The 25,367-nt window shown below is 40.5% G+C and overlaps 1 protein-coding gene across 4 annotated transcripts in view; it reads left to right on the top strand.

Moving 5' to 3' along the window:
• LOC149070966 (ankyrin repeat and fibronectin type-III domain-containing protein 1-like) overlaps positions 1–25,367 on the top strand; it is a 310,181-nt gene that overhangs the window by 243,022 nt on the left and 41,792 nt on the right. For all 4 annotated transcript variants that reach the window (XM_089248733.1, XM_089248732.1, XM_089248735.1 and 1 more), the window contains 2 exons: positions 8,066–8,169; positions 17,714–17,844. In XM_089248733.1, the coding sequence (XP_089104859.1) occupies positions 8,066–8,169; positions 17,714–17,844 (235 nt within the window). The remainder of the gene's footprint in view (positions 1–8,065; positions 8,170–17,713; positions 17,845–25,367) is intronic.

The raw sequence follows: 25,367 nt of genomic DNA, 5'->3' as shown, positions 1-25,367 counted from the left end.
ACCGTAAATAGAAAAGGTAAATTTTTGTATCAATTTTTACTTCATAAGGCAAATTTTCGGTCTTTCGGGGCATAGTCATTTTTTATAGAGCATTTTTTATCAGTTTTCATGTCCTGAAAATCCTAGCCCTAATTATAAGCATACTTGCCAACTACTATGGAATTTACATGGTTTCTACGGATTTCCACCACAAAATATGAAACTACTGTGGAAATCGTGAAAAAATATGTATGGTTGTTTTAGAAACTTCTTTTAATCAAGGATTTCCTTTAACTCCATTATCCTATCGTGTATAAAATGACGTCACACAAAGACTGCACTTCCAAAGAATAAATATCAAATTAATAACAAATCAAAAAGGTGTGGTTTACACTAAGATAACTTATCGTGCAGGCGGGTAACTAGGCTGGGGCGACCGGGGTCCTCTTTGAACTTCCTCCTTGAGAGAGAACACACATTACTATTATTATATTTTTTATAACAAGCTGCAACATTCCCCTCCGTTATATTTTTACCTCATCATAATATTATAAATTATAATGCAATTGTAAATCCTATAATTATTTTGATACAGTAATACCCCAACTTACGCTACCACGAGTTGCGTGATTTTCTATGAAAAGTTGCATGTTCTGATATATTCAAACTTAATCACGGTATTAATGCTGAGATAGTAGAATATGTTGAATAAAAATCAAGAAAGTGTTGTTTTATTCGATCAGAACACCATATGTAATGAAACTACATCGATTTCTGGGAGGCTACAGTATATAAAGATGAAAAATTTGCACTGATTTAGAAATTAAATCTCAAGGGTTTTATGATACCAGCCATTTTTCTGTTAAAAAGTCATAATATTCAACACACCCGGTAAAACGGGCGGGGGGTTGAAAAGGGAGACTATTTTTAAGGTTAAAAAATGAAAAAGAAAATATATTTTTTCCCACAACGTAAATGCAAAAAACATTTTGTTTGCTAATTGATCATCATAGTGCACCTCCCGGAAAGAAATGCTACAATGAATTAACCTACTTATTCAATTCTTGAATGACTCTCGAACTCTCAAGAATCATTTAAGAAATATTATCAAAGAAGTATTACAAAAAATATTATTACAATTATTCAAGAAATGATAATTTTTAGAGAAAGAAATCTTGATATTTAATTTCTAAAGAAAGTTAATTTTAAAAGTTTAAAATTTTGAACTTGTCAGAACTATTGCTGTATTTAACAAGTGCAATCAATTATATTACGATGTTTCCGAAGTTCTTTGGGAATATTAAGAAAAAGTGTTCTTCACACAAGAAAAAAAACGAGTTTTCTTAAACGCACAGTTATAACCACACACACCCGCACAGAGATTTCGCTATTCAAGTTCTTATGTGTGTTCTCTATTATAGTACATAATAGAGAACACAGTGTCCTTTATTCATGTCTGCTTGCTGTATTATGTGCCAGTGAAGAGCATCCTACAATGAGATCAGCATTACTGAATGCAGAGGGAGGAGCTCGTCAAACAGCATGGGTGACAAGTCTCAGACAAAGCAACTAGGGGAAAGCACTGGCCTGACCAGGACGCGTTGACGCGTCCTCGCCCGTTTTCGAGAGAATTTTTTGGTCGCGTCAACACGTCCTTGCCCGTTTTCGAAGGAATTTTCATGACGCGTCAACACGTCTTCGACGATTGAAGGGGTATGTGATAATATCCTGGTGATCCTGGACTGCGTCGCCTGGCACCGGAAAGTTCGACTCGTTCGTTCCTGCGGAAACGTAAGTCTAGTACTTGCCTGCCTGTCGGAGTAACTCGTGGTTGCCTTTGCACCGGTTGGTGATGAAAGCTTCTTGCGGATCGGTGGATTTCGCTATGGACAGCAGGACGTGGATAGCCAGAAACATGACGTGGATAGTCACGGACGCGACCTGTTTGGTTCCTGAGACGTCTAGACCGATCCCACCGCTGAGGTTCCGATGCCATATCACCATGGTGAACTTCGCCTTCGGGAGTGTCTCCTCCCCCTGGACTGAAAAAATTTTCATTCTTTTTCCACGACCTGTTCAGCACTTGTTTCCGTTGCTCTCCTTCCACTTGTCGTAGTTGGCAAGAATTCAAGTTAACATGCTCTACTACATGTTGAACAGTTTTAATCGTAGACTCGTTCACAAAGTGGAATCGCTTCCGAGTATTTTCCCCGAAGAACCATTGCCTTCGCTTGAGATCCAACACGATACCAGCTTTCTCTAGAAAGGCGATTCCCAAAAGAGTTCTGTTACCGACGATTCCAGGAAGAACTATAAATTTCGTCCTTAGTCGCTTCCATTGGATGTTGACCAATACCGTTGTGGTCCACACATTCACCGTTGATTGCTGTCCGTTTGCAAGACGCATCTCGATAGTTTCCTGATGGAATTTGGCGTTTTGCTCTTTCAAAATACGATGCAGAGTATCACTTGCGATACAGTGCGTAGCACCGCTGTCGGCACAGGCAGTTCCCACTTTGCCATTTACATGAATTTTTAACAATGCTACGGGTTTTGTTACAGAAGAGCATAGATTCAGTTCCAACTGACCAAACTGAGCGGTTGTCGCTGTCATTTCGGGATTACAGGTCGGACACTGCGCTCTAATTACCCCCGGATATCCACATCCATAGCAGCTTAGAGGTCGCTGTTCATCCAGGCTGATCATGGGAAGTGTCTGTTCATCTGCACGAATCACTGGTTTTGATGAGGTCCATGGATATTTCATCGGTGTTTGCTTTCGACGACCCTCGACATCGTACTGCTGGTTGAATTTCTTTGTGGAAGTACTCCTGGCATCTTCATACGCTTCGAGTTTCTCAGCTAGTTCCGATGGGGAGATCAACATGGCCCATACATCGATGAAATGTTCTTTCACTTGTGGAGGGCACTACTTCTTCATCTGATCAGCTATGACTAGATTAATCAAGTCCTCGAATGTTGTGACCTTAACTTCTGTTAACCACCCTTCAAGATACGTTTTCAACTCAAAATAAAAATCACGCCATGAACTCTCCAAGTTCTTCCGATGCTCTACAAAAAGCTGTCGAAATCTGTCCGCATGTAGCTTAAATCGCTTTAACAGCAGTTCCTTGAGATACCGATAGTCCTTGAACTTCTCGTCAGGCTCCCTGACACAGATCCTAGCCACCTCCTTCGGTAAGCTATTGATGAGATACGTAATCCACAATTCTTCCGGAATCTGGTGTAATCCCATGTGTCGTTCGAACAGGACCAGGAACAGTGAAATGTCATCTGATGATTCAAAACGCGGAACCGACACTTGAAAGTCCCGATTTGTCACAGCCGGTCGAACGGAAGCTTGGCACTTCTCCGCTTCTATCCTCAGTCTCTCGAGTTCGAACTGCATTTCCGCTCGCCGGTTCCTCTCTTCGGCATCTTCCCGTCGAATCCTCTCCTCTGTTTCTTCTCGTCGAATTCTTTCTTCTGCTTCTTCTTGTCGAATTCTCTCTTCTACGAGGGTCTGTAGCACTCCTTTTGCGAAGACCTCATCGTATTCTTTACTGGACGTAATCAGCTTCTTCAGCTCTATCACTTTCATCTCGGGTTCGGTAGGTTCGCCCATCTCTTCGGCAAGGCGACGGAGTTCGTCTTTTCGATATTTCGCCAAGTATGCCATTTTCACTCACTTGGTACCTAATTAGGATGTCCGCTTAGCTAAAAACACTCACGCGTCTATTTTAAACGTTGGGCGCCAATGTGACGATTGGTGAGGTGTATACGAAGCGACGAACATGAAACATTCCTTTATTCTGCATTAACCTGCGAAACATACAACCCTTCGTGATGAAGGTTAAAATCGAACTCTCTAGAATGTCTTCGTCTCTCGATACAACTTAAATCTCACGTGTCTCGTGAATAAAGTATTACTGTACATCCTTGTTAACAGCTTGCCTGTTACAATTGTTCAATCCTTTCATTTGTTTTAACTTTTCACAAGTTCCAAATTTTCCTTCATTATGGGATTAATATCGGAAATTAATTTCGGAAAAATTTCACCAATTAAATTCCATTAATTTCGGAATATTCATTCATTCCAATTTCTGTTAATTATATAAATCTTTAATTTTATTGTTATTCATTCTAAATTTTGAATTTCCTTAAATTCTATATTTTCATTAATTTTCATAAATCCCGAATCCCTCCTAAATTTATGTTAATTTTTATCCATTTTCAATTTCGATTAATTTAGGTACCTTTTTAGTTTTTTTTAAGGAATGAATTCATCAGAAACATCTGAATTTTCGAATAGTTTTTAATTATTCTCTAATTTCGAATTGTCAATCCTGATTTTTTTTTTTTTGTTATTTCTTTGTGTTCACGTTTTTATATACGGTATTTTAATATATATTTTTAAGCGCATTCCCGTACTTTATATTTTAATTAATGTTATGTCTTCATTAATGTCAACTTTAATGACCAATATATAATATCCAGGCTCCGGAAGCCTCCCAAAATGAGAAGGTTCCAGGCCCCCGAAATCGTTTCCTTTCGAAAACGCTAGTGCATTTGCAACGCGTGGGGCGTGTTGACGTCATCGCACTCTGCTCCCGCCCACCCGCGAACGCTGCACGCGACTCAATGTGCGCTTAGCCTTTCAGGGAGAACCGTCGTGCTCGCGAGCCACGGGTTGAAGATGCCTTGCACATACAATCAAATAGTAGTAGTTTTAGCATCCAGTGTGATTCTCACTTTCGATTTTTATGCATGCCCACAAATAGGTTCCCCCCCCCCCTCCAAAAAAAAAATTCAAACACTACCACTCTTGAATTCGTGTCGGTTGACATTTCTCGTATGCATATGGTAATGTGAGTAGTTTGTGATTTATGCTACTACATCTCTAGTACACTGAACCTGAAAGACCAGGCACACTTTACCTCACATCTTTTTATGGAGATATCAAAGCGTGTGAATGTGCTGCTATCTGTTTTTTTAAAACACCGGTGAATGAATGAAATGAACTGCATGACTATTTGGAAAGTTGTCACGGCCGTAAACTTGTATAGAGCCCATGCCTCCCAAGAAATATTTTTTGCCACCATCTCCATAATACCTACAGAAATATTTGGTTTTACCCCCCCCCCCCCCGTATTTTTGAGCAAAATATGGGAGACAGATATCAGCATAACATGACACAAGCGCAACTCTGACAACATAAATACGTTAGGGCCATGCATATACACAGACAGAACATGTTTCTGCATGTACCAGTTCGTTAGGAATTCCGCAGAGAATAGTGTACACAGATGCATGTACGGTTAAGTTATTGTATTAGTAGTAGTATTTTTTGAGCCATTGTGGGAAATTACAGGGTTCAGAGAGAACCAAGTTTGGCCGGCCGCAAACCATGGTTCTTGAAATGCCCTGGTTCGAATGCCGGACAGAAGCGAGGATCCTTTGAAACAAGGGTACTCAACCATTAGGAGAGTGCGGACCACTTCATTGGTTTAAAAACGTGTCACGGACAACTTGAGTGATGTGAAACAGTGCCACAGGTCAGTTTAGTGGTCTAGAACTGTGTCGCGGGTAACTCGAGCACAGACGTCGAAAGTGCTTTATATCCGCGGCTCGACTTGATCTTTATATAGGAGATATTGAATTTTGGGGGTGGTCCAGCACCCCCGGCTTCAACGTCACTGAACTCGAATGATGTGGAACTGTACCGCGGGCCGCTTAAGTGCTCTAGAACTGTGTCGCGGGTTACTCAAATGATGCGCAAATATATCGTGCGTCACTTTAGTGATCTGTGAATATGCTGCCAAGGGTCCATCAAGTAAATGTGTCGCTCAGTTGATTTTTTACAAAATTAGGTTTGAAGTCACAGGTCGTTTCAAATGACAACGAGGGAGGGCCACATCCGGCTTGCTGACCAGGGGTTGAGCACTATACTTGAAAAATTCAATCGGCTTTGATCGCAACGACGATGTTCTTCAAAAGAAGATCCGTCTTCACACATTGCAATGCATGGCAGAGCTTCGAGTTCTAATCCGATGAATGTCGCCAAACGGTCGCAAGTACGACATCGTGAAGTTTTTCTTTAAAGGTAAAGAAAATAGCATTCCTCCTCTGGAAGAATGCAACAGGGGATTATAGCTTGTGGCTCATTGTGTCTGGAGGGATTAAATGTCTTTAATCCGATCTCTCTCACACGGTTTTTCTTGTTTGAGGATCTCTGTTTGCATCGCTGTTACGAGTGGTTTTCCTTTTTTTTTGCTCCGTTAACAAATCGATCCCATTACCGCTTATGGCATTATTTTGACTTTTCCACGCTCTACGGAGCATCTTTTCGCGTGTGCAGCCCGATTTGCTTCTCCTTTTCATGTCCATACTTTTATGTTTGCTCAGTCGCTGTTTTTAAGGAAATATATACAATGATCCGGATTTTCGATAAGCGTGTCACTGATGCTGGTCGTATTTTTTATTTACTGCATTTACATATCGAGGGCAGTCTTAGTATAACGACTTCTTCATGATAGAAAAATTGAACAAAAGCTTATATATATTTATAGGATTCTATTTTGAGTGTTTTTTTTTTTTTTTTTGTCATACATTCAAACAAGCTTAAGGAGAATCTGGGAGAACCCCTCCTTATTCAGGGCACCAGTAAGCCACGACGGCTGTGATGGGAACTGAGTGAGAGGGCGAAAAGCAAGACCAACTATTTAAACTATCATGAAGTAGGATGTAAAGCGATTTTGTCCAGGATTATAACCATAACTATTGCATTCGTGATATGCCTGAAAAATGTGTTGAGTTCAGTGCTACGAAGATTTCAACAGCTGATTGATGCGAAGATGAATTCAGGAAAGAAAATTCAACTGGCTCTGCGGGGAATCGAACCCAGGTCATCTCACTTGCCGTATGAGCGTGCTAGACAACTGCGCTACAAAGGCAACAAGCCTCTTTTATTAGAGCTCGTGCGCGCTGAACGCAACCGTACATGGACAGTCAGTCCAAAGCTCACATTGCTGACACTGCGACCAGATGGCGACCATCTAAGTCGCCATTACTACCGAATGAGTGCTGCCGGAATCGTGCATCATGTGTACCTAACGGTCCGAGTGCGTATGTAGCGTTGTTGCCATCTGCTTTTCAAACTATGAATGAAGTTTAATGATTGTATATATTTCTACCGTTGTAGGTCTGTTGCTGTCTGTCGCGAGACTTTTTTAATAAGCAGATCGACTTGCATTCGCAACCCCCCCTCCCCCCGGTAGTTCGAAACTGCAGAAAACGAACTTCAGCCGACGACCACTGTGCCGCTGGTGGAGTTTGAACCCAGATCTTCGCAGTGCGAGTCCGTCACTATGACCTCCTAACCAGATCATGGCTTTCCTCTCTGTCTCAATGAAGCAGATAGTCGAAGACCTTGGCCATGCTAGAAAATGTACGTGTATGTGTTGTGAACCTAAAGTGGAGTTTGTTTCCGTGTGATGCTTGTTATAGTACTTACTTCTGCCAACAGCTTTTCAAACCATAAGTGAAGTGTAATGAATGATTGAATAATCGTCACTATGACCACACAGCGACCGTTAGTTAGAAGGTGCTGTCATCTGTATTTGAAAATTACTTTGAGGAATGGAGTCCGAACGAAAACCGAATTCAGCCTACCTGGATGGTAAAACCCTATCGGGCCCCTCGTTTGTGTGAAGTCAATAACTTACACTCCCGCATATGCAGGGTTTTAATGTCGTTTAAAGTATTTCTGAAATAGATATCGAGTGTTGTAATGAATATATAATTTTTTTGAATGCTGTGAGAAGCGATTTTCTATTTGCTTATTGATAAACGGAAACCAAAACCAATCTCGCTTAGCTTGTACTGAATTGATTCCAAATTAAAATAGTGTCAATCGCTATCATTTAGTCCTGCTGCTGTGGAATATGATTAACAAAGTGCAGTCATGATTAACAAAAGCCGCTCATATTCAATACGGAAGAAGTTACAGAAGAAACTTTCAATTCCAAAAATGCAATTTTTTATGATATAATTTAATAGTATTTTTCCTTTTTTTTTAACATTACAGCGTGAACGGCGATGGATTCACTCCACTAGACCTAGCCGTGATGACGACGAATGTGGCGATGGTGAAACTTCTTCAGTCTCACAGAGCGACCGAGAGTCCGAAATGTAAGTTTGAATCCATTTTTTGAGTAGGCCAAAATAATTTCACTTTGGTAACGAATTTCCGAAATCCTCTCACATTTTTTTCTACATGGTGGGCTTCTTGTGCCTGAAATAATCATTTTTCTACAGTCTGGGACATTTTAGACGGCAAGCAACAGTGAAATTGCACTTTTTTTCTCAACCAAACGATGAAAATGACTTAACCTCCCTCTCCTCGAAAATGAGCTGGGCTTTTTAAACTCGCGAAACGTGAAATTTTTGCTGGCTGTTCTCAATTTTTATTTTGATCCTCTGCAGTGGTTGCCTCTAAGGCTGCTAAGTTGTCCGGTCCACTGGAAGTGTTTTAGAACAAAGCAGAAAAATCCGAGTGAGAATATGGCGAGTGGCTATGGAATGGTTCACAAATTTTTGTCACCAATGGCTTTATCCTGTGATCATTGGCACCCTTATGAAAATAATATATTTCTTTTTTGGTAAATCAGAATCATTGGGTAGGCACACGTGAATATCCTCGACACGACGCACATTATGAGAACTGTTGGGCTATGGCAGAGGTCCTCAAGCTTTTTGCCACCAACGGCTCCCTTGCCGAAAATAATATAACGTATACTTTTTTTTAATACCGTAAATCTGTTGCCTTTGTGACGGCTTTTGAGGATTTTGTAAAGTTTCTAGGTGTAAATATGAATATTTTTTTTTACTTAGTATTTTTAGTTATGATCATTTCTCATCTTGTAATTGCGAATGAGTCTTTAATTATTTGAGCACATAAATATTTCACTAAATGACTGTCACAAACTTACCCCTACTTATAGTAAAACTTTGTGGCAGTCATATTTTCCACTATTATAGGCTATATTTTCACGGTTTACGGAAAATTCACCGACAACAATTCACTGCCATGCAATTCACCGCTAGGAAAATTCACCGACCAACAATTCACCGCCATGCAATTCACCGCTAGGAAAATTCACCGACCAACAATTCACCGCCATGCAATTCACCGCTAGGAAAATTCACCGACCAACAGTTCACCGCTAGGAAAATTCACCGACCAACAGTTCACCGCTAGGAAAATTCACCGACAAACAATTCACCGCCATCAGTTCGATGCGAGTCAGTTAGCGAGGGAATGAGCGATTGAGTTACTGAGTGAGTGACCGAGTGAGTAAGTGATTCAGTGAGCGAGTGGGTTACTGATTCAATGAGCGAGTAAGTCAGTCCGTGAGTGAGTGATCTATTGAGTGAGTAAGTGCCATATCCTAAAGATATGGCGGAAAGTTTAAATAATGACTTTGAGAAGAAATTCAGATGATACGGATTTGGGTTGCTGTATTTTTGAAATATATGACATCCATATTTATTGTGGGCATCTTTTTCTCAGCCACCTCGCTGGGCATTTTGCCTGTTGTGGCCTTGTATTTGTATAAATTACAAATTGCTGTTGCCCAATACAAGATAGTATGTTCAACAAAATTCCATTAACTCTATTTTACTCAGAAACTTCTAATGAAATGTTAAAAGGGGTAATAACAGAATTAAAAGATAATTCATCGCGTATCCACTTACTTTATTAACTTCGTAAAAATGCTTAAAATCATCTCCTGTTATCACTTTGATATTATAAAAAACATCGCTGATCATCAGTAACCAATGGATTTTTTTTATGCTGAACTAGCTGTTACCCGCGATTTCACGTGATGAACTTTCAGAAATCCCGCCTTAGTTCGTATCTATATCTATATGTACTCTATAAACTTCCTATGCAACGGAAATTAGTGACGATTTTTTTATTACGGGAGTCGGTTACGTTTTTTGAGTGATGGAAATCTGTTACGTTTTTGTGTTACGGAAGTCGGTTACGATTTTGGGGTCAAGTTTTCATTTAACTCTTGCATATATCGGGACCCATTTGACACATCGGGACCAAGTTATGTGCATGTACCCAGAGGTTCCCACATCCTACAGCAGGTCCCCTAAGCTGAAATAGATGGCGGGCCCCCAAACCAGCTGTTTCATGGGCTCCTCTGTGCTTAATTTATAGTGTGAAAATATCAAAAAGCGATAAACGTTCCGGCCCCTGTCAGCCCTGCCCTCGTGGGGGTCATGCCGAGAGGTATGTATACGTAAAATATACATATATCACCAGTGCTCCCAATATACAGGGTCGGGGTACCTGGGGGATTGCACATATACCTTCATGGGGAAGTTAAAAGGTTTCATTTCCAGGGGTCCTTAATGGAACTCATTGTTTTCTTGCTGGTTTAACATTGAAAAATTTGCGATAGCGGAAGCCCAAGGTATATCCAGTCTGGGACCCCATAAAATTTGCGAATTCGGTCTAGGGTAATTGGGGGGGGGGGGCTGGATTTTATTCGTTGGTAAAATGAATATTTGCAGTGGCCCTCACAGGGGGATGCCCGATTAGCTTCCGAGTCAGGGGTCCCGTTTCATTTTGGGGGCACTGGATAAATCTTTCTTTTCTGTCGTTTAACATTGTAGAATTTTCAACAGCGGAAGCCCGAGATAAATCCAGTGTCTGGGTGCCCCACTAACTATCTGCGTATTGGGTCCCGTTACTGGATGTGGGCCCTGGATTTTATTCGTTTTAAAATTGATAAAAATTAAAAATTTTCGTGGCCACTCACAGGGGGTATGTCGGACAAGCCTTCAGGTCGGGGCCCCATGGAAAAGTTGACAGGTTTCATTTCGGGTGTCCTTGGATGAATCTCATTGATTTTTGTTGTTTAACATTGAAAAATTTGCAACACATCGGTAGCCCGAGATAAATCCAGTCAGGGCCCCCCACTAAAATTCAACGAATTGGAGTTTCGGGACCCCCATGAGGAACTTTTCTGGGGTTACTAGATGAATCACATTTTTTTTTGTTGCTTTATTATTATAAAATTCACTTCTTCAGTAAGCTGGTGTTTTCACGTGTCCCTTTCCATAGCACGCTGATGAAGTGGGACGAAATAAACAAGATATGTTGTGAAAAGAAAAGGGGGGGGGGGGTTGGCCGCCAAAGGTGGTAGGGGGGCAGAGCCCCCTAGTACTGTATATAAAATAACATGTTCTTACTGATTCATCATCGCCGAGCCAAAACCGCTGAAGCTGTAAATATCAAATTTTGTAAATAGTTTTTTTCACGACGTAAAGACTCACTAAGAAATGGTTTTTCCATATTCGACAACCTAAGGGCGTCATAAGAGGGAGGGGGGTCAACGTTGACGTTGAAATCATGCCGAGCCGAAACAGCTGAAGCTATAAATATGACATCAGATCAATATTGTAATATAGACTCACTGAGAAGGGATTTTTCCAAATTCAACCCCCTAAGGGGGGGGGGGGTTCAATAGTTATATGGAGCAATCATCACTGAGCCGAAGTCGCTTAAGCCATAAATATGAAATTTAGTTAGTATTATATTTTGTAATGTACATACACACTAAGACAGGATTTCTGAAAGTTCATCACCCATGGGGGTTATGAGGTGAGAGTAATTTTGAGATTGCAAAATCCACGCGAGCGAAGCCGCGGATAACAACTGGTAATAAAATATAATGCTTACTAAATTTTATATTCATGGCTTCAGGGATTTCGGCTCAGTGATGATTACTCCATATAACCTTTGAAACCCCCCCCCCCCTTTATTAGGGGGGTTGAATTTTGACATTTGACTTAAAACGAACATTCGATTATGTTGATTTAAATATTCTAACAAATAAAAACATTTCTTAGCAGGCAATGTACTATATTGGTTTAAAACATATTACTACAATAGGAAACAAGCTGCCATAATAAATGGTAAAATCAGCACATTTGAAATATAATGAAAGGAGTCCCACAAGGATCGGCCCTTGGGTCATAATTATTTCTAGTTTATATTAATGATTTATGTAAAATGAAGTAGAACGGTAAAATAATTTCATTCACAGATGACACAAGCCTATATGTTGAAGACGGGGGTGGATATAGAGCTCGCTGTTGGTAGGGGTGATTTTACAAATCTTTAAAAATCTAGTTTAAGCATCGGTGACCACATTTACCCTTCAAAAAACGATAGAAAAAATGGCATTCTTTTTGGGCAATGTTAGAGGAGTATTTTAGAAGGATAATTTTCACACAGTTCTCATTACATACATATTTAATTGGTAATTTTCAATCAAAACCTACAATATTTAATTAGTAATATCTGACATAATTTTCATTCAAAACATACAGTATTTATTTAACAATTTTCGACATAATTTTCTTCCTTACATATTTATAATTAAAGGGTTCCAATCTACTAATCTAGAAAAACAGATAACACGCAAATGTAAGAAAAAACGGGATAAAAATATTCATTTCTCACAAATATTGATATCATAATTAAAATGATACATTATTTGTGAGAATTGTGAGAAATCTCTGCGCAGAGTCCCGGTATTTCTTTCTCCTAACGTGATGGTTTTGTCCACTTACAATTTGCTCCATCCGAACTTCATTCAAACTCTGTTCTCTTTTTATGGCACCGATGAACTTCCATATATCTGGGTGGTGAGCAGATAATTGCTGTTGGAGCGCTCGATGCCATCCTTCTATAGAATTGTTGGTAAATCGTTACGCGTTCCTTGAAAGCAGTTCCAAATGTCGATATCAAAGCGTGGCTGACGGCGACCACCACGACGAAGAGGACGCCCGATCCAAGTGTCTTCAAATCTACACTTCATCATAAATACGTTTTCGGAACAATCGGATTTTTTAATCATTTGTGACACTACTACGTTAAAAACTAACTAACCAATTCACTCACTCCCTCACTTACAAATTCACTCACTCCCTCACTAACAAATTCACTCACTCCCTCACTCACTAACCAATTTACTCGCTCGCTCAATCACTTACTCGGCCACTCAGTCACTACTGGGTCACTCACTCACCCGCTCAATCACTTACTCACTCAGTCACTCACTAACTCGGTCACTCAGTCACTCACTGGGTCACTCACTCAGTCACTCACTGGGTCACTCAATCACTTACTCGGTTACTCAATCACTCACTCGGTCACTGGATCAATCACTCGGTCACAGGATCAATCACTCGGTCACAGGATCAATCACTCGGTCACTCAATCACTTACTCGGTCACTCAATCACTTACTCGGTCACTCAATCACTTACTCGGTCACTCAATCACTTACTCGGTCACTCAATCACTTACTCGGTCACTCAATCACTTACTCGGTCACTCAATCACTTACTCACTCGGTCACTCAATCACTTACTCACTCGGTCACTCAATCACTTACTCGGTCACTCAATCACTTACTCACTCGCTCACTCCCTCGCTAACTGACTCGCATTGAACTGTTGTCGGTGAATTGCTAGTCGGTGAATTTTCCTAGTGGTGAATTGTCGGTCGGTGAATTTTCCTAGCGGTGAATTGCATGGCGGTGAATTGTTGGTCGGTGAATTTTCCTAGCAGTGAATTGTTGGTCGGTGAATTGCTGGCGGTGAATTTTCCGCACACGTATTTTCACATGCGTCAAAGTTCTACATGCAAGTTGTTACTTCAGGACTGAAGGACAAAACATCCTCTAAAGTTGGTTTTCTGTGATTCCAAACTTCGAGGCACGAATGCCAGCCGATCTCGCCGTTGAAACGTCTCGCCACAGAGAGCAACAACGATGCTATTATTAAGTCGTTACATTTCACTCATATTTAAATTGACGGCAATTGGCAGCACTACACAAAACAAACATTACACAGAAACAGACCACGTTAGGTTCAAAACACATATGCACAGCTTCTAGCATGACCCAGGTCTTCTTCGATCACTTGCTAAAATATCTTCATTGAGACAGCGGTGGGCCATGATCTGGTTAGGTGAAGGAGGTAGAATTACAGTCGAATCCCGTTTTAACGAATACCGTAAGAGCGAAAATCTCGTTTTAGCGAACACTTTTCTATTCCTCCCAGATATTTTTACATGGGAACAATGCAAAAACCTGGAATTCCTTTGTAACGAAATTTTGTTATAACGAAGTGATTTCTCCGGTCTCTTGGCGTTCGTTATAACGGGATTTGACTGTATATCATGAATTTATTAGTTTCAAACGAACATATATGAACATAATAACTGAACGTAAATACAAAAAATAATGATGTAGAAAAACAAAAAATTCAAGATGCAGGCACAAATTTTTTTTTTTTTAATAATTATGCTTCTGCTGACAACCCGTTTATTTCAGGAACATCAAAAATGTTTCATTTCCTTCTCTCTCCTATTCCTCCTCACTATTTCTTTATCTTTACAGATTTCGTTTTTCTCGTTAAGCCATCCCCAGTGTGTGCCTGATTTATCCATCACTTCCAGTAAAGTACCACCTCGTTGACCAACTTTTGGTGATCATTCCTGGATAATATTTAACCTGATAAAGTACAACACATAGGACTCTTCCCTTCTCCCCCACTAATTTTTTATCTTCCTCCCTGGACGCACTAATGGCATTAGCTTCTTATCCCAATACCAGTTGTTATCTGATTCTGCATACACAATGAATCACGGTGCATCATTTTCGCATGAAGAATAACATGTTTGAATGTTCTGAGTGTGTTCTTTTTGACACTTTTTCTGCTAGATGCAGAAGGTACTCGGTATTTGCACCTCATGAACTGTGAAATATATATAAAAAAACGATTTAGAACTTCCTCTCTCTTCAGTGGAAGTATTCCAGCCTTCTTGAATCAGGAAGACAGGATTTTCTATCGAATTTATTTTGTCACAAAATTGTACTACACTTTTGCAGGCCTCACATATTTTTTCAACAAAAAAAAAAAAAGCAAGAAAATACTTCTTTCACTGAATCATTACAATAAATTATGTATTCAAATAAACTCACTTTGAAATTCACAGCTGCTCTATATTTCGCACATCAGCACAAAGTTTCAACATTTTCCTGAAAACTGCTAAACGTGCATCGTTCTGTAAGATCGATCTCTAGAATTCTGGACCAGACATGGATTCAGAAGGGGGGGGGGATTAATCATTCGTCTTAAGAGCCAAACTGCATGTCAAAATATGTCTGTGCTAGACTATCCGACGTACCTGCACAATAAATCGCACCTCCCGACCAGTGCCATCCGAAAATATAATTTTCATTCTTCAAAATTTTAAGGGGTACTTTTACAAAAGTAAGGCCATTTTTTTTTTCATCTGTCAGAAATAATTCTATTAAAAAAGTGACCTAAAATTTGCACTCAACGAAATTTGGAGGAGTAATATTGAATTTTGGTGTGTGAATCACGCATGTAGATGCGTATTGGCAAACACTGCTCCCTTCACAATTATTCAGTGAGCTTCTTTCTTGTGATGATGGCCGTCTCCACATCGTGGGGCTTCGAGCAAAGTGATGTTCTAGGGCCCCCTACTTAGCTGGAAGTAGCAGCTAAGTATGGCGCCTTCTCTTGGCGCCATATTTACACTCGAAAATCATCGTACCAGTATTCACTATGTAGATATGGGGCCCGAGCCATGCCCACGTGGCTATACAGCTGGATTTATAGTTTCATTCCTATCCCTACCGTATTTCACTGGAAAGCTTTATTTCTTTACAACTCTCTTTGGGCCCCTTCCACATTTGTCATGGTTGTCCTTTCGTTTGATTTTGACCCGTGTTCAGCCTTAGAATATCCCAGGACCGCAGACAGGGCGGGAAGGGTGGCATGTGGCCCCAGAATGAGAACCACTGTCCTAGGGGAGTATATTATTACACACATAGTTCAGCTGCCCATATTTTGGTGATAAAACTTGTGGCTCCCACCAATATGTCACGATGTTTTGTTACGCTGCTGAAAACCCGCGAGATATAAAATTCTAATTCCATATACCGTGAACACGAAGTTCGAGAATCCTTTCCTAAGTACTATATAGAATCAATTCCTCTTCCCCCGCCCACTTTATTTCGTGTAGTAGACATCTCGTAAAATTGTCCGAATCCTCCGGATAAAATGATTTCCGGCGTATATGTATTTCCATAATTCAATTCTAGTGGTGATGTTGATAAAGTCTCGATAACCAAGGATGGAGTAATTCCGTATAAGCGAGTAAGTTCAAAAACACTGAGCAGCGGCACGTTGGGCATTTCGTCGTCGTACTACACGCGACGTGACTTCCTTGCTAATGACGACCATGTCCGTCCGCGAAAAAAAAAAAGCTTCTCCACGTATGAACAACTTTAACCTACACTTCCGACGACGACCCAATAACTCTATGCCTGCCACCTGACCCAGAACTTACATATTCCGAACGATGACGGTCATTTGCTTAACAAGATGATCCTTCTTGGTTGGTTAGTTTCGATTTCATGCTTAGTGTACAAACAAATGATATCGTGTTGACGATAACAAGCAGCCTTGTCAATACTTTGCAGAACTTTTAACCTGAATTTAACGGATAGGATAAAAGTTTACTACTGTCGAATACTGAGATGTGTTGTTTTAACCCTTAAAAGCATGATCTTTTTTCGAGCTGATAATTTTTTTTTCTCATAGTTAATGACACGTATAGAAAGCCGGAAAAATCCTTTACAAAATCTATTTCGAATTATGCTGCTTATACAGGACCTTAAAGAAGACGTACAGAGCATCGAAATAAATGTATTGAAGTAATATTACTTTCCATATATGTAACTACCTTCTTTTGGAATTCTATAGTAAGGAGAAAATTCGGTTGCAAACTTCAAGATTAAAAAAAAATGCAACAAGAGCAACAAACAAAGAGTTGTCGTTAATTAGACATTCACCAGTGAATTCAAAATATAAAGTATATAACCTCACCTTATGTCAAAAGGTGATTCTCAATTTTTTTCACCTGAACACCGTTTTCCATCTTGCAAAAAAAAAAAACTGTTTCGTTCAAACTGACGTCTAATCGTTAAAAAGAGGCAGGATAGGGAACAGCAATTGACTATTCTGATACTAGTGATCGTCATAGCTTGAAGATGACAGATGAGTCAGCCCGCGAGATGTCAAGAATCTCTACCTTAGCTACAGCGATTGACGTCACACTTTTGCGCAGAGGATTTCAAGGAGCTCCAGCTTAAGCCACCATCTTATAAAACGAAACAATATAACGTCCGTTTTTGGACGGGATGAAGGAGGTCGTTATATCGAGCTTCGACTGTATATTGCTAAATGCCTTTTTATTTCTCTCATTCCCAAAAACGTGGGCTAGTTAGACCAGGACCTACAGTTTATTGCCGATTCCGAACGGCAGGCTTGTATTTCTTTTATACTCATCGAGAGGTTGGTACGCTAACCCCCTGCGCTAGCAATTTTTTGCTGCGGTCAAGTCACCGTTTTTTGTTGTACCTCTGTGTCTGGAAAGTTTTCTGACAAGAACGAACTGGGTATCGAACTAATCGACCGGGGATAGATGTTTTAGTTGTCAGAGTTCCACTTGTCGCGAATTGGCTGTACTTTTGTTTTATAAAGTTTAAAAAAACATACAACAAATTCACATAACGATGTGAATTGTATTAATGTATTTTTTTGTTTTCCAGTTTGCGGCAAGGAGACCAGGGCCACCCACCTGCAGGGTCTCGTGAAGGAAGCCGGACGATGCGTCGAGGATCTTGGCACCTGCGTTCTGTCTGCTGCCACAAATGGAAGCCTGTCAGCAGCCCTGCTCAAGGTGAGCCACATTCACACTTCATGCTACTTGAAATGGAACTACTCCATGGAACTTGATTTGTCACGTTTTCGAATGGATAATTTCTTTACCGAAATCACGATCTTCTTCCGTACAAATTATCATTTCAAAGTCTGTTTTAAAAAAAAAACAATGCAAGCGAAAAACAAAAGTGCATTTTCCATGTAGAGGGTGCATGCCATGATGAAACACGTGTGGGTTTCGATTTTGTTTATTTATTGAACTTTGGTTCTTGATGGGCTGTAATCTTTACACTCGGGGGGTTCACACGACGCGACGGGGTCGACGCCATTCAAGAATGGCCGCAGTCCAATCTCTCCCCCCCCCCCCCCGTTCCCGTCATCAACACGATCTTATATCTAATCTTAATCAACTGGGTGTTACTTCGGCACAACGTAAGGAGGTGGTGACTGGTAGATTGGCCTCCAGACGGTCCGTGTACACGCAGTTCGAAATGAATGGGAAATGTTACGCAATCGATATCTCAACGCTTTATATCTATATACTACAACTTACGCGTGATCTCGTTTTTTGTTGGGTTTTTTTCGAATCAATTTATTACATCAGCCTAATCATCGAAAACTAGGAGAGCTTTTTTTCCCGAGAAGTTCCAAGTTCTTTCTGGATATCTATGTGTATATCCAATTCGCTCGGGCTTGCTGTATCACTTCCTTGACACACGTACACGCCAGATACAAGTCTATAAAAGTTGTGGCTAATCTCGTATAGCATCGAATATTGTCTACATTCGTAACTCGTTGCATCGAATCGAATCTTTCGTCAAAATATTGGGGGAAATATTTCGAAGGATAGTTTGTGTATTTGGGTTCCTCACATTCTCTCGGACGCATTTCGAGCATATAAGTGTCATTATTCGGATGTGACGTTGATGCCTACCATAAATATATTTCGATGCCGGAGTCTTTTTCGGGAGGTCAGTATTAATCATTTATATAATTTTGGATGTATTATATAATTTTGAATTCTGTCGTTTCACCCATTTAATGTAAGACATCACCGTACCAGGACCACAGATCGACCATTAGTTGCTTCTCCCCGAAAGAAACTAATTTCCTATGACCTTTTTTTTCTTTACTTCTTGTAACCATATATACTCGTGTTTTTTGCCAGGACCTGTTTCTTGCATGGGAAAACGGGGCCCGCTGTATGCCTCTAGGGGAGGGACAGCAATATATGATTGACATATGGGAAAACGGGGCACGTGCCCAAGGCCTACAAATTTTCAGGGCCCCGAAATAGGCTGCTTTTTGCAATGGTGGCTTGAGTATTCTTAAAAATCTCAACCCGGGAAGAATTTTTAAGAATTTAAATTTTTTCGCCCCCAACCAAGTTTTTTTGGTTGTCAATTTTTTTTTTCGCCTTTTCAAGTCAGATTTCGCCACACACCCCCCCCCCCACTGCCCACAGCGACTACCCCATGCATCTGCACGGTCCAAGAGCCGCCCCTGGCCTTTGTAAAAGAATCACGAGCCCCTCTTTCCTCCCCTCGCCTACGACTCAAAGGGAGCCAAAATATATACATATAAGGGCCCCAAAAATTCATTTTCCCAGGGCCCCCACTTGTGAGAAACAGTCACTGGTAATCATAAATTAATTTTTTTACAAATGAATTAAAAAAATAAAGTTGAAAAAAAAACTAAATCCTGTTTTAAATTATTTCTGTTAATTTGAAAGCTTTCAGAAAAATTTTGAGTTACTAACCTTCAGAAAGAATATTCTTGTGCCCCCTCTAAAGGTCGAGCCTGGATTTTTCCCTGATGTAGCAAAACTCTGGTAGAATTTTTGTCCTCAAAAATTTACTATAGTAAACCGACCACCCCACTATCAATGTAAGAACGAATTATTGAACAAAAAAAACTCTGCTTATACTGCCAGTCGGCTCACTCTAACGGCCATATTCACAACGCAGTTTAAACTGCGATCGCCGGTAAAAGGGCTGAAGATTGAAACGGATTGGTTAAACTGAGGATTTTAACCAATCCGTGTCGATCGCTAATCCTTCAACCTGTGATTGCAGTTTAAACTGTGTTGTTGAATACGGCCGTAAGTTTCGGATAGCCGATCATATTAACGGCAGTGCTTCGCGCGATTCGATTACGACAAAACAATGATATTCACGCACGTATCCTCGCGTTCCCGTATAGCGCCTCGGGGGCCATTCTCGTCGCGAGGTTGTTGAGGTTTCGAAGCACGTACGTCCAAAGCAGTTATTTCATATTCTTAAAGCAGTTCGAGCGTGGTAGAGGAATAAGGCAAGGTCCATATCCATTATCTTTGCTGACTTTGTTATGACTTATTCGTTTGTTATTGACTTGCTTGGAGAGGACGAGGCAGAAAACATCTTTCGGTTTTTCGACCGAACTAGCGAGAGAAAATATCCTGAAATTGCAATCGTGTCCGTTGAAGAAGATTAACGGATTAGTTATTATAAAAACCACCATTGCCCATCCCACCCTAGTGGATAGATAATCTGTTTTACAATCTTCGACTAAACACCGAATCCAATTCTCACAGAGCACCTGCGATCATAGCACCTTTATTTATATATATATATAATATGGACAGATCGTAACGATCTCTTCGGAATACGTGCTGATCACGTTATTATTTTATATAGGTAAATACAAGGTAGATGAGAGTCCTAGACACACTTAAAAAAATTAATTGATTTAGTAAAAAGGCGTTGTTTATACTTCTGATGGGTGATAACTAGGGCTCGAATTTCTATGATTTTGCTTTTTTTTTTGTTTTTCGCATATTCCGCTATTTTTGCGTGATAGAGCATATTTTAAAATTTTATGGCGTATTTTGCATACTTCATAATTTTCGATAAAAAAAGTACGTTCCCCCCGCCAGTTTTCATGAAAATCTGGTTATGAATAGATGAGACAAGACTCTGCTATGGATAACGCAATGGAAAAAGATAGCTCTTTTGAATATTTTCTCATCAATTGTGAACATCTAGAAAAATGGAATTTTTCATAAATGAGGGAAGGAAGCGTTTTCCGTTAGTTTATGCCGTTCTTTCCCAATTTTTCTCCGATTTTTGAATTCAAACATTTCAGCGAATATTGCGCTTAGAAACGTGGAACTTTTTTTTTTCTTCGGCCTCACAAGAGATAGGGCAATAACTTTCTAATGTGGTTTTTGAGCACACATATGCGATCCCTCAAACAAATTTCAAGATTTTGAGTAACTCCAAGTCATTTGAAAAGTTTTTGTAATTGAAAGTATGTTTTCCCATGGCCAGTTCTGGTCATTTTTCAAGTGTAAGAATCCTAATATTTTGGTGATGAAAAATCGCCCCTCTCCTTCAGTTGGCGCCTTGAAAAATCGTTCCCTCCCCCCTTTCAGTTGGCGGCGGCCGCGAAGTTCGCAGAATTCAAGAGATCTGGCTCTCGGTTTCTTAATTAAAAGCCAACGATTGCAGAGATATCTGCGTTATCTTTGTAGAGCATTTTCTAGACGTTTTTAGTTCATAAAAATCCTATTCTTAGTGATTACTTATGATGGCCTAGAGTCCTGAAGATGTGGATCTTTAATGGTGGGCTAGGGGTGTTCGGTTTTTTTTTTTTGTGATAAATTTCGAAAAAGTTCTGATTTCACTCACAGGTAGCGCTGTAAAACGGAAATTCGGTATAACACAAAATTCAACACATAACTAATGTTTGCAATATGAGCGCCCTTTTTTGCTCGGGATACATCTAAACGGGTGCTGCTTTTGAAATATGGTAGTTTTATGTTTATTATAATAGTTTTTTATGTAAACATGTATAACACAAATTGTCATAAACATCAATTATGCACTGTTTGTGTTGGATTTTATGTGTTACGTCGAGTTCGTTTTACAACGCCACTTGTTAGTGGAATTTGAACTTTTTTTTAAATTTATCGAAAAAGCAGTGTACCACGATAAGTATTTAAGTACAAACCGCACATTTTTGTGTCAATTGGTTGATTTGCTTTCAATTTTTAAAATGTTTAGGACTTTTCGTCCATCCTATATTATCAATAAATCCAGACCTTTTTCGGAAATAACTTGAGGCCCCCCCCCCCCCCAGGCCACCACCTTCCAGGTAAGATTTACAGGAACTGTCGTCCTGAATAATATTTGCGCGTTGGCCATTTCTCCCCTGCACCGTAGTTTATATTATAGCCAACGCTTTGCACCTTTTCATTTTACCACCCTTGTTCTTGTCTTTTTCACTTCCCCTTTGAACCACAGGCGGGTTCCCTCCCCACTTCCAATGAAAAAAAAAATGTATTATTAGCATGAGCTAGAGCTGCTGGAAATCCCAGGCTGGCCCATCTGCAATAGTTGTGCGAAATGTGACGTCAGTATTATCGCTACAGCCCCGTAAGGTGCCTGAAACATACGGAACGGGCTCATTGTCCTTTATTTTAAAATGTAAAAACTAATTTTCTGTTCAGTCACGTCTTGTCTTCAAAAAAAAAAAATAGCATGGGGAACAGTCATTGGTTGCAACGATAATATTGACGTCAGACTTCACACAAACATGGCGGATGAGCCAGTCTGGGGGTTTCCAGGGGCTTTACCTAATTGTTGCTCCCTATGCGCATGGGTGGAGATAAGGGGGGGGCGTGGGAGCATGGCCCTCTGTGTCAAAGGTGTAGTTGACATCTAATTTATATATGAATTGACATCATCGTGCCCCTCAGCAATAATGACTGCGCCCCCAGACATCCAGGTCTATCTCCGCCTATGAAGCTTTTTTTCCGATGTTGAGACGTCACTTTGAACAATAGAAAACAGGTTTTACCACACTCAGACGAAATACGACGAGTCCGCTCTACATGGTGGCCTTTGTCCAGTGCCTCGAAACTTTTAAGAGGTCCAAACTTGGTGCTTCAAACTTTTAAACAACAAATATATGACTAACCAAGCAGAATATCTTCCACTCTGAATATATGGGATCCCCAAAAGCCTGGAAAAACTACAATTGAAATGTTACCTTGAACAACCTCCCTACATTGGACTGTTTGAATGGAATAATCAGAGGCGGGTTCAAAGAGGAGGCGAAACGGTCCATAGCCCAGGTTTGCATGTTCTGAAGGATGAGTGGTTGAGAAAATTAAACTAGAATAGAAGAGGGTGGCAAAACTTGTACGGCCACAGGTCAGAGTCGTATGTATAAGGGAGTTATAGCAAAGGGCGTGTGTCTTTAGAGCATCGTGTCTCCCTTGACTAGAAATGCCCGAGCTGTGTCACTAGTCTAGGTTAGCAAATTAAGTGGTTAAGAAAATGTGTCTAGAAGGTAGGGCAAAATTTGTTTGCCCACAAGCAGGGCTACTTAATACTAACCCCGGCCCACAATACTCATGAAGCACAGAACATCTACAGTACTATATTCCTATATCTTGGACACCTCTCTAACTTGGATAGATTTTAATGTAACCGTAATTTTATACACTACTACTAAACCCCACATGCACCTCGTCCATATTCCTCTGCGGAACCTCTTACGAATTGGTACATGTTGGAATGTACATGTAGTGAAACCTGACGTGAAGTTTGTTTCTGTGTAATGCTTGTTATGTGTAGTGCTGCCATCTGCCACCAGTTTTTCTGACTATACGTGAAGTGTATAGTTTACCGTTGTGGGCCTGTTGCTCTCTGTGGTGAGACTTTTTAATGGAGAGATCGGCTCACATTTGCGTCTCGAAGTTGTGACCCACAGGAAACCAACTTCAGCCGACCACCACGGTGGCGACGGTGGATTCGAACCCGGATCCTCGCGATGCGAGTCCGTCACTATGACCACTCAACCAACACAGTGGCTAATTAAGTACATTGAAGAACCAGAAGCGTTGCAGGTGGGCCTAGAAAGCGAGGGATTAGGTCAGTGAGTGACCAAACGAGAGACTGAGTAACCTAGAGTTTTCAAGTATGAAAGTGATCAAAACGGTGACTCAGAAAGCAAGGGATTGGATCAGTGAGTGACCATGTGACTTAGATTTTGATGTGAGTTACCTAGAGAACAAAGGACCATGTTAGTGAGTGACTAAAAGCTGAACCTGGAGAATTTGCTAGCATGTGAGTGACCAAAAGCATGCTCCCCCACAAGGGTTGGGTCTGACACGACTCCAGCCCGGGACTATTCTTATAATTTTTTGCTTTTGCACCCTATAACACCATAAATAGAGCCTTCCCCCCCCCCCCATGAAGATCCCAGTTTAAAAATCCTACAGTATGTGGAGGACATGACCAAATTAGTGACCTAGAGAGCAAGGAACCAGGTCTGTGGGTGACCAAAAGAATGACCAAGAACGTTAATAAGCATGTGAACGAGTGACCAAAAGAGTGACTTAGAGACAGGTGCGAGGGCTGAACTGACTGTTTGCCCTAGGCGACAAAATTTGTTTGGCCCACAGGTGGCAATTCGCCTGTGTCGAACATATTTTACTGCACAAAGTGCTAAATAAAAGTTTATTTTCGCGATCAAAGTGATTCCATCTGTGTGTACCAGGAACTGCAGTCATTTTCCCGATCCCTGTTTGATCAACACTATGGTTTGCTTCCTGTAAAATTCTCTCTCATTACAACAATAATAATAATATGGAAAAATATTTCGTTTCGGCCATCGCTGCTTCCACGCGAAGCGATGGAGCGTGATCTGAACCCCTGCCCTGTCTATAAAGCTAGTTGTGGGGGGGGGGGGGATGAAATAAAAACGAGAAAGATACCCTGTAAATTACGGTAACCTTCCTTCGCGAACGTGATTGGTTCGACGGTCTCTTCAAAAAACACAAGAAAAGGCCAGTAATAATAATAATAAATATATCCACACACACTGAAAGATGGAGGCGCTTTTTCAAATCCGGTTATTTTTTTCTGTAGAAGCAATTCCAAACTTGTGTAGAGTTGAGAAGGGGGAGGGGAGGAGAGCAAAGAAAAGAGAGACAAAGGAGAAAATGTGAAACCAGAAAAGAGCAACATTCACCACTATCCACAACCAACGTGGTGGTGGTGGAGTTTAATATTATTCCATCTTGTGTTTTGTCCTGTCGACCGAAAAGCCAAGAGGAGTTGTCGCGCGTGTTTGATGCTCTTGGCCGCCGCAGTTGTTGTTGTTTGTTACCTAATGGATGGTACTCATGGTGGTTTATCAGGTAAGGAAATGCAATAGTATTTCAGATTATCGTAATTTAGTTCCTTGAGAAGCGTTCTTTTTTCTTTTCAGCAGGTCGTTGGGAAAATTTCTGTGGTTTTCTTGTCTTCTATAAGTATTTGCAAACCCAATAGGTTTGAAGTATATATGTGCTTTTTGAACGCAAAGTCATGTTCTTGGAGACCAAGCCAAAGCTGGTTAAAGAATCCTTTAAACCAGCTTTGGACCAAGCTCTCATGAGTATTATCTTTAGCATATCAATATGTTCGGCCGTCCCGCCTTTACAGGCATATGGCAAGGGGGGTTCGACGCAGTGATCGCAATTTCACAGCTATATAAGCAACCAACTCTTTC

This window comes from Pholcus phalangioides, unplaced genomic scaffold, assembly GCF_987345545.1.
Source record: "Pholcus phalangioides strain wild (caught in Gottingen) unplaced genomic scaffold, Ppha-v1.0 ptg000020l_1, whole genome shotgun sequence".
Taxonomy (NCBI): domain Eukaryota; kingdom Metazoa; phylum Arthropoda; class Arachnida; order Araneae; family Pholcidae; genus Pholcus; species Pholcus phalangioides.
The sequence above is the reverse complement of the archived record's forward strand: the minus strand, read 5'-3'. Positions and strand labels throughout refer to the sequence as shown.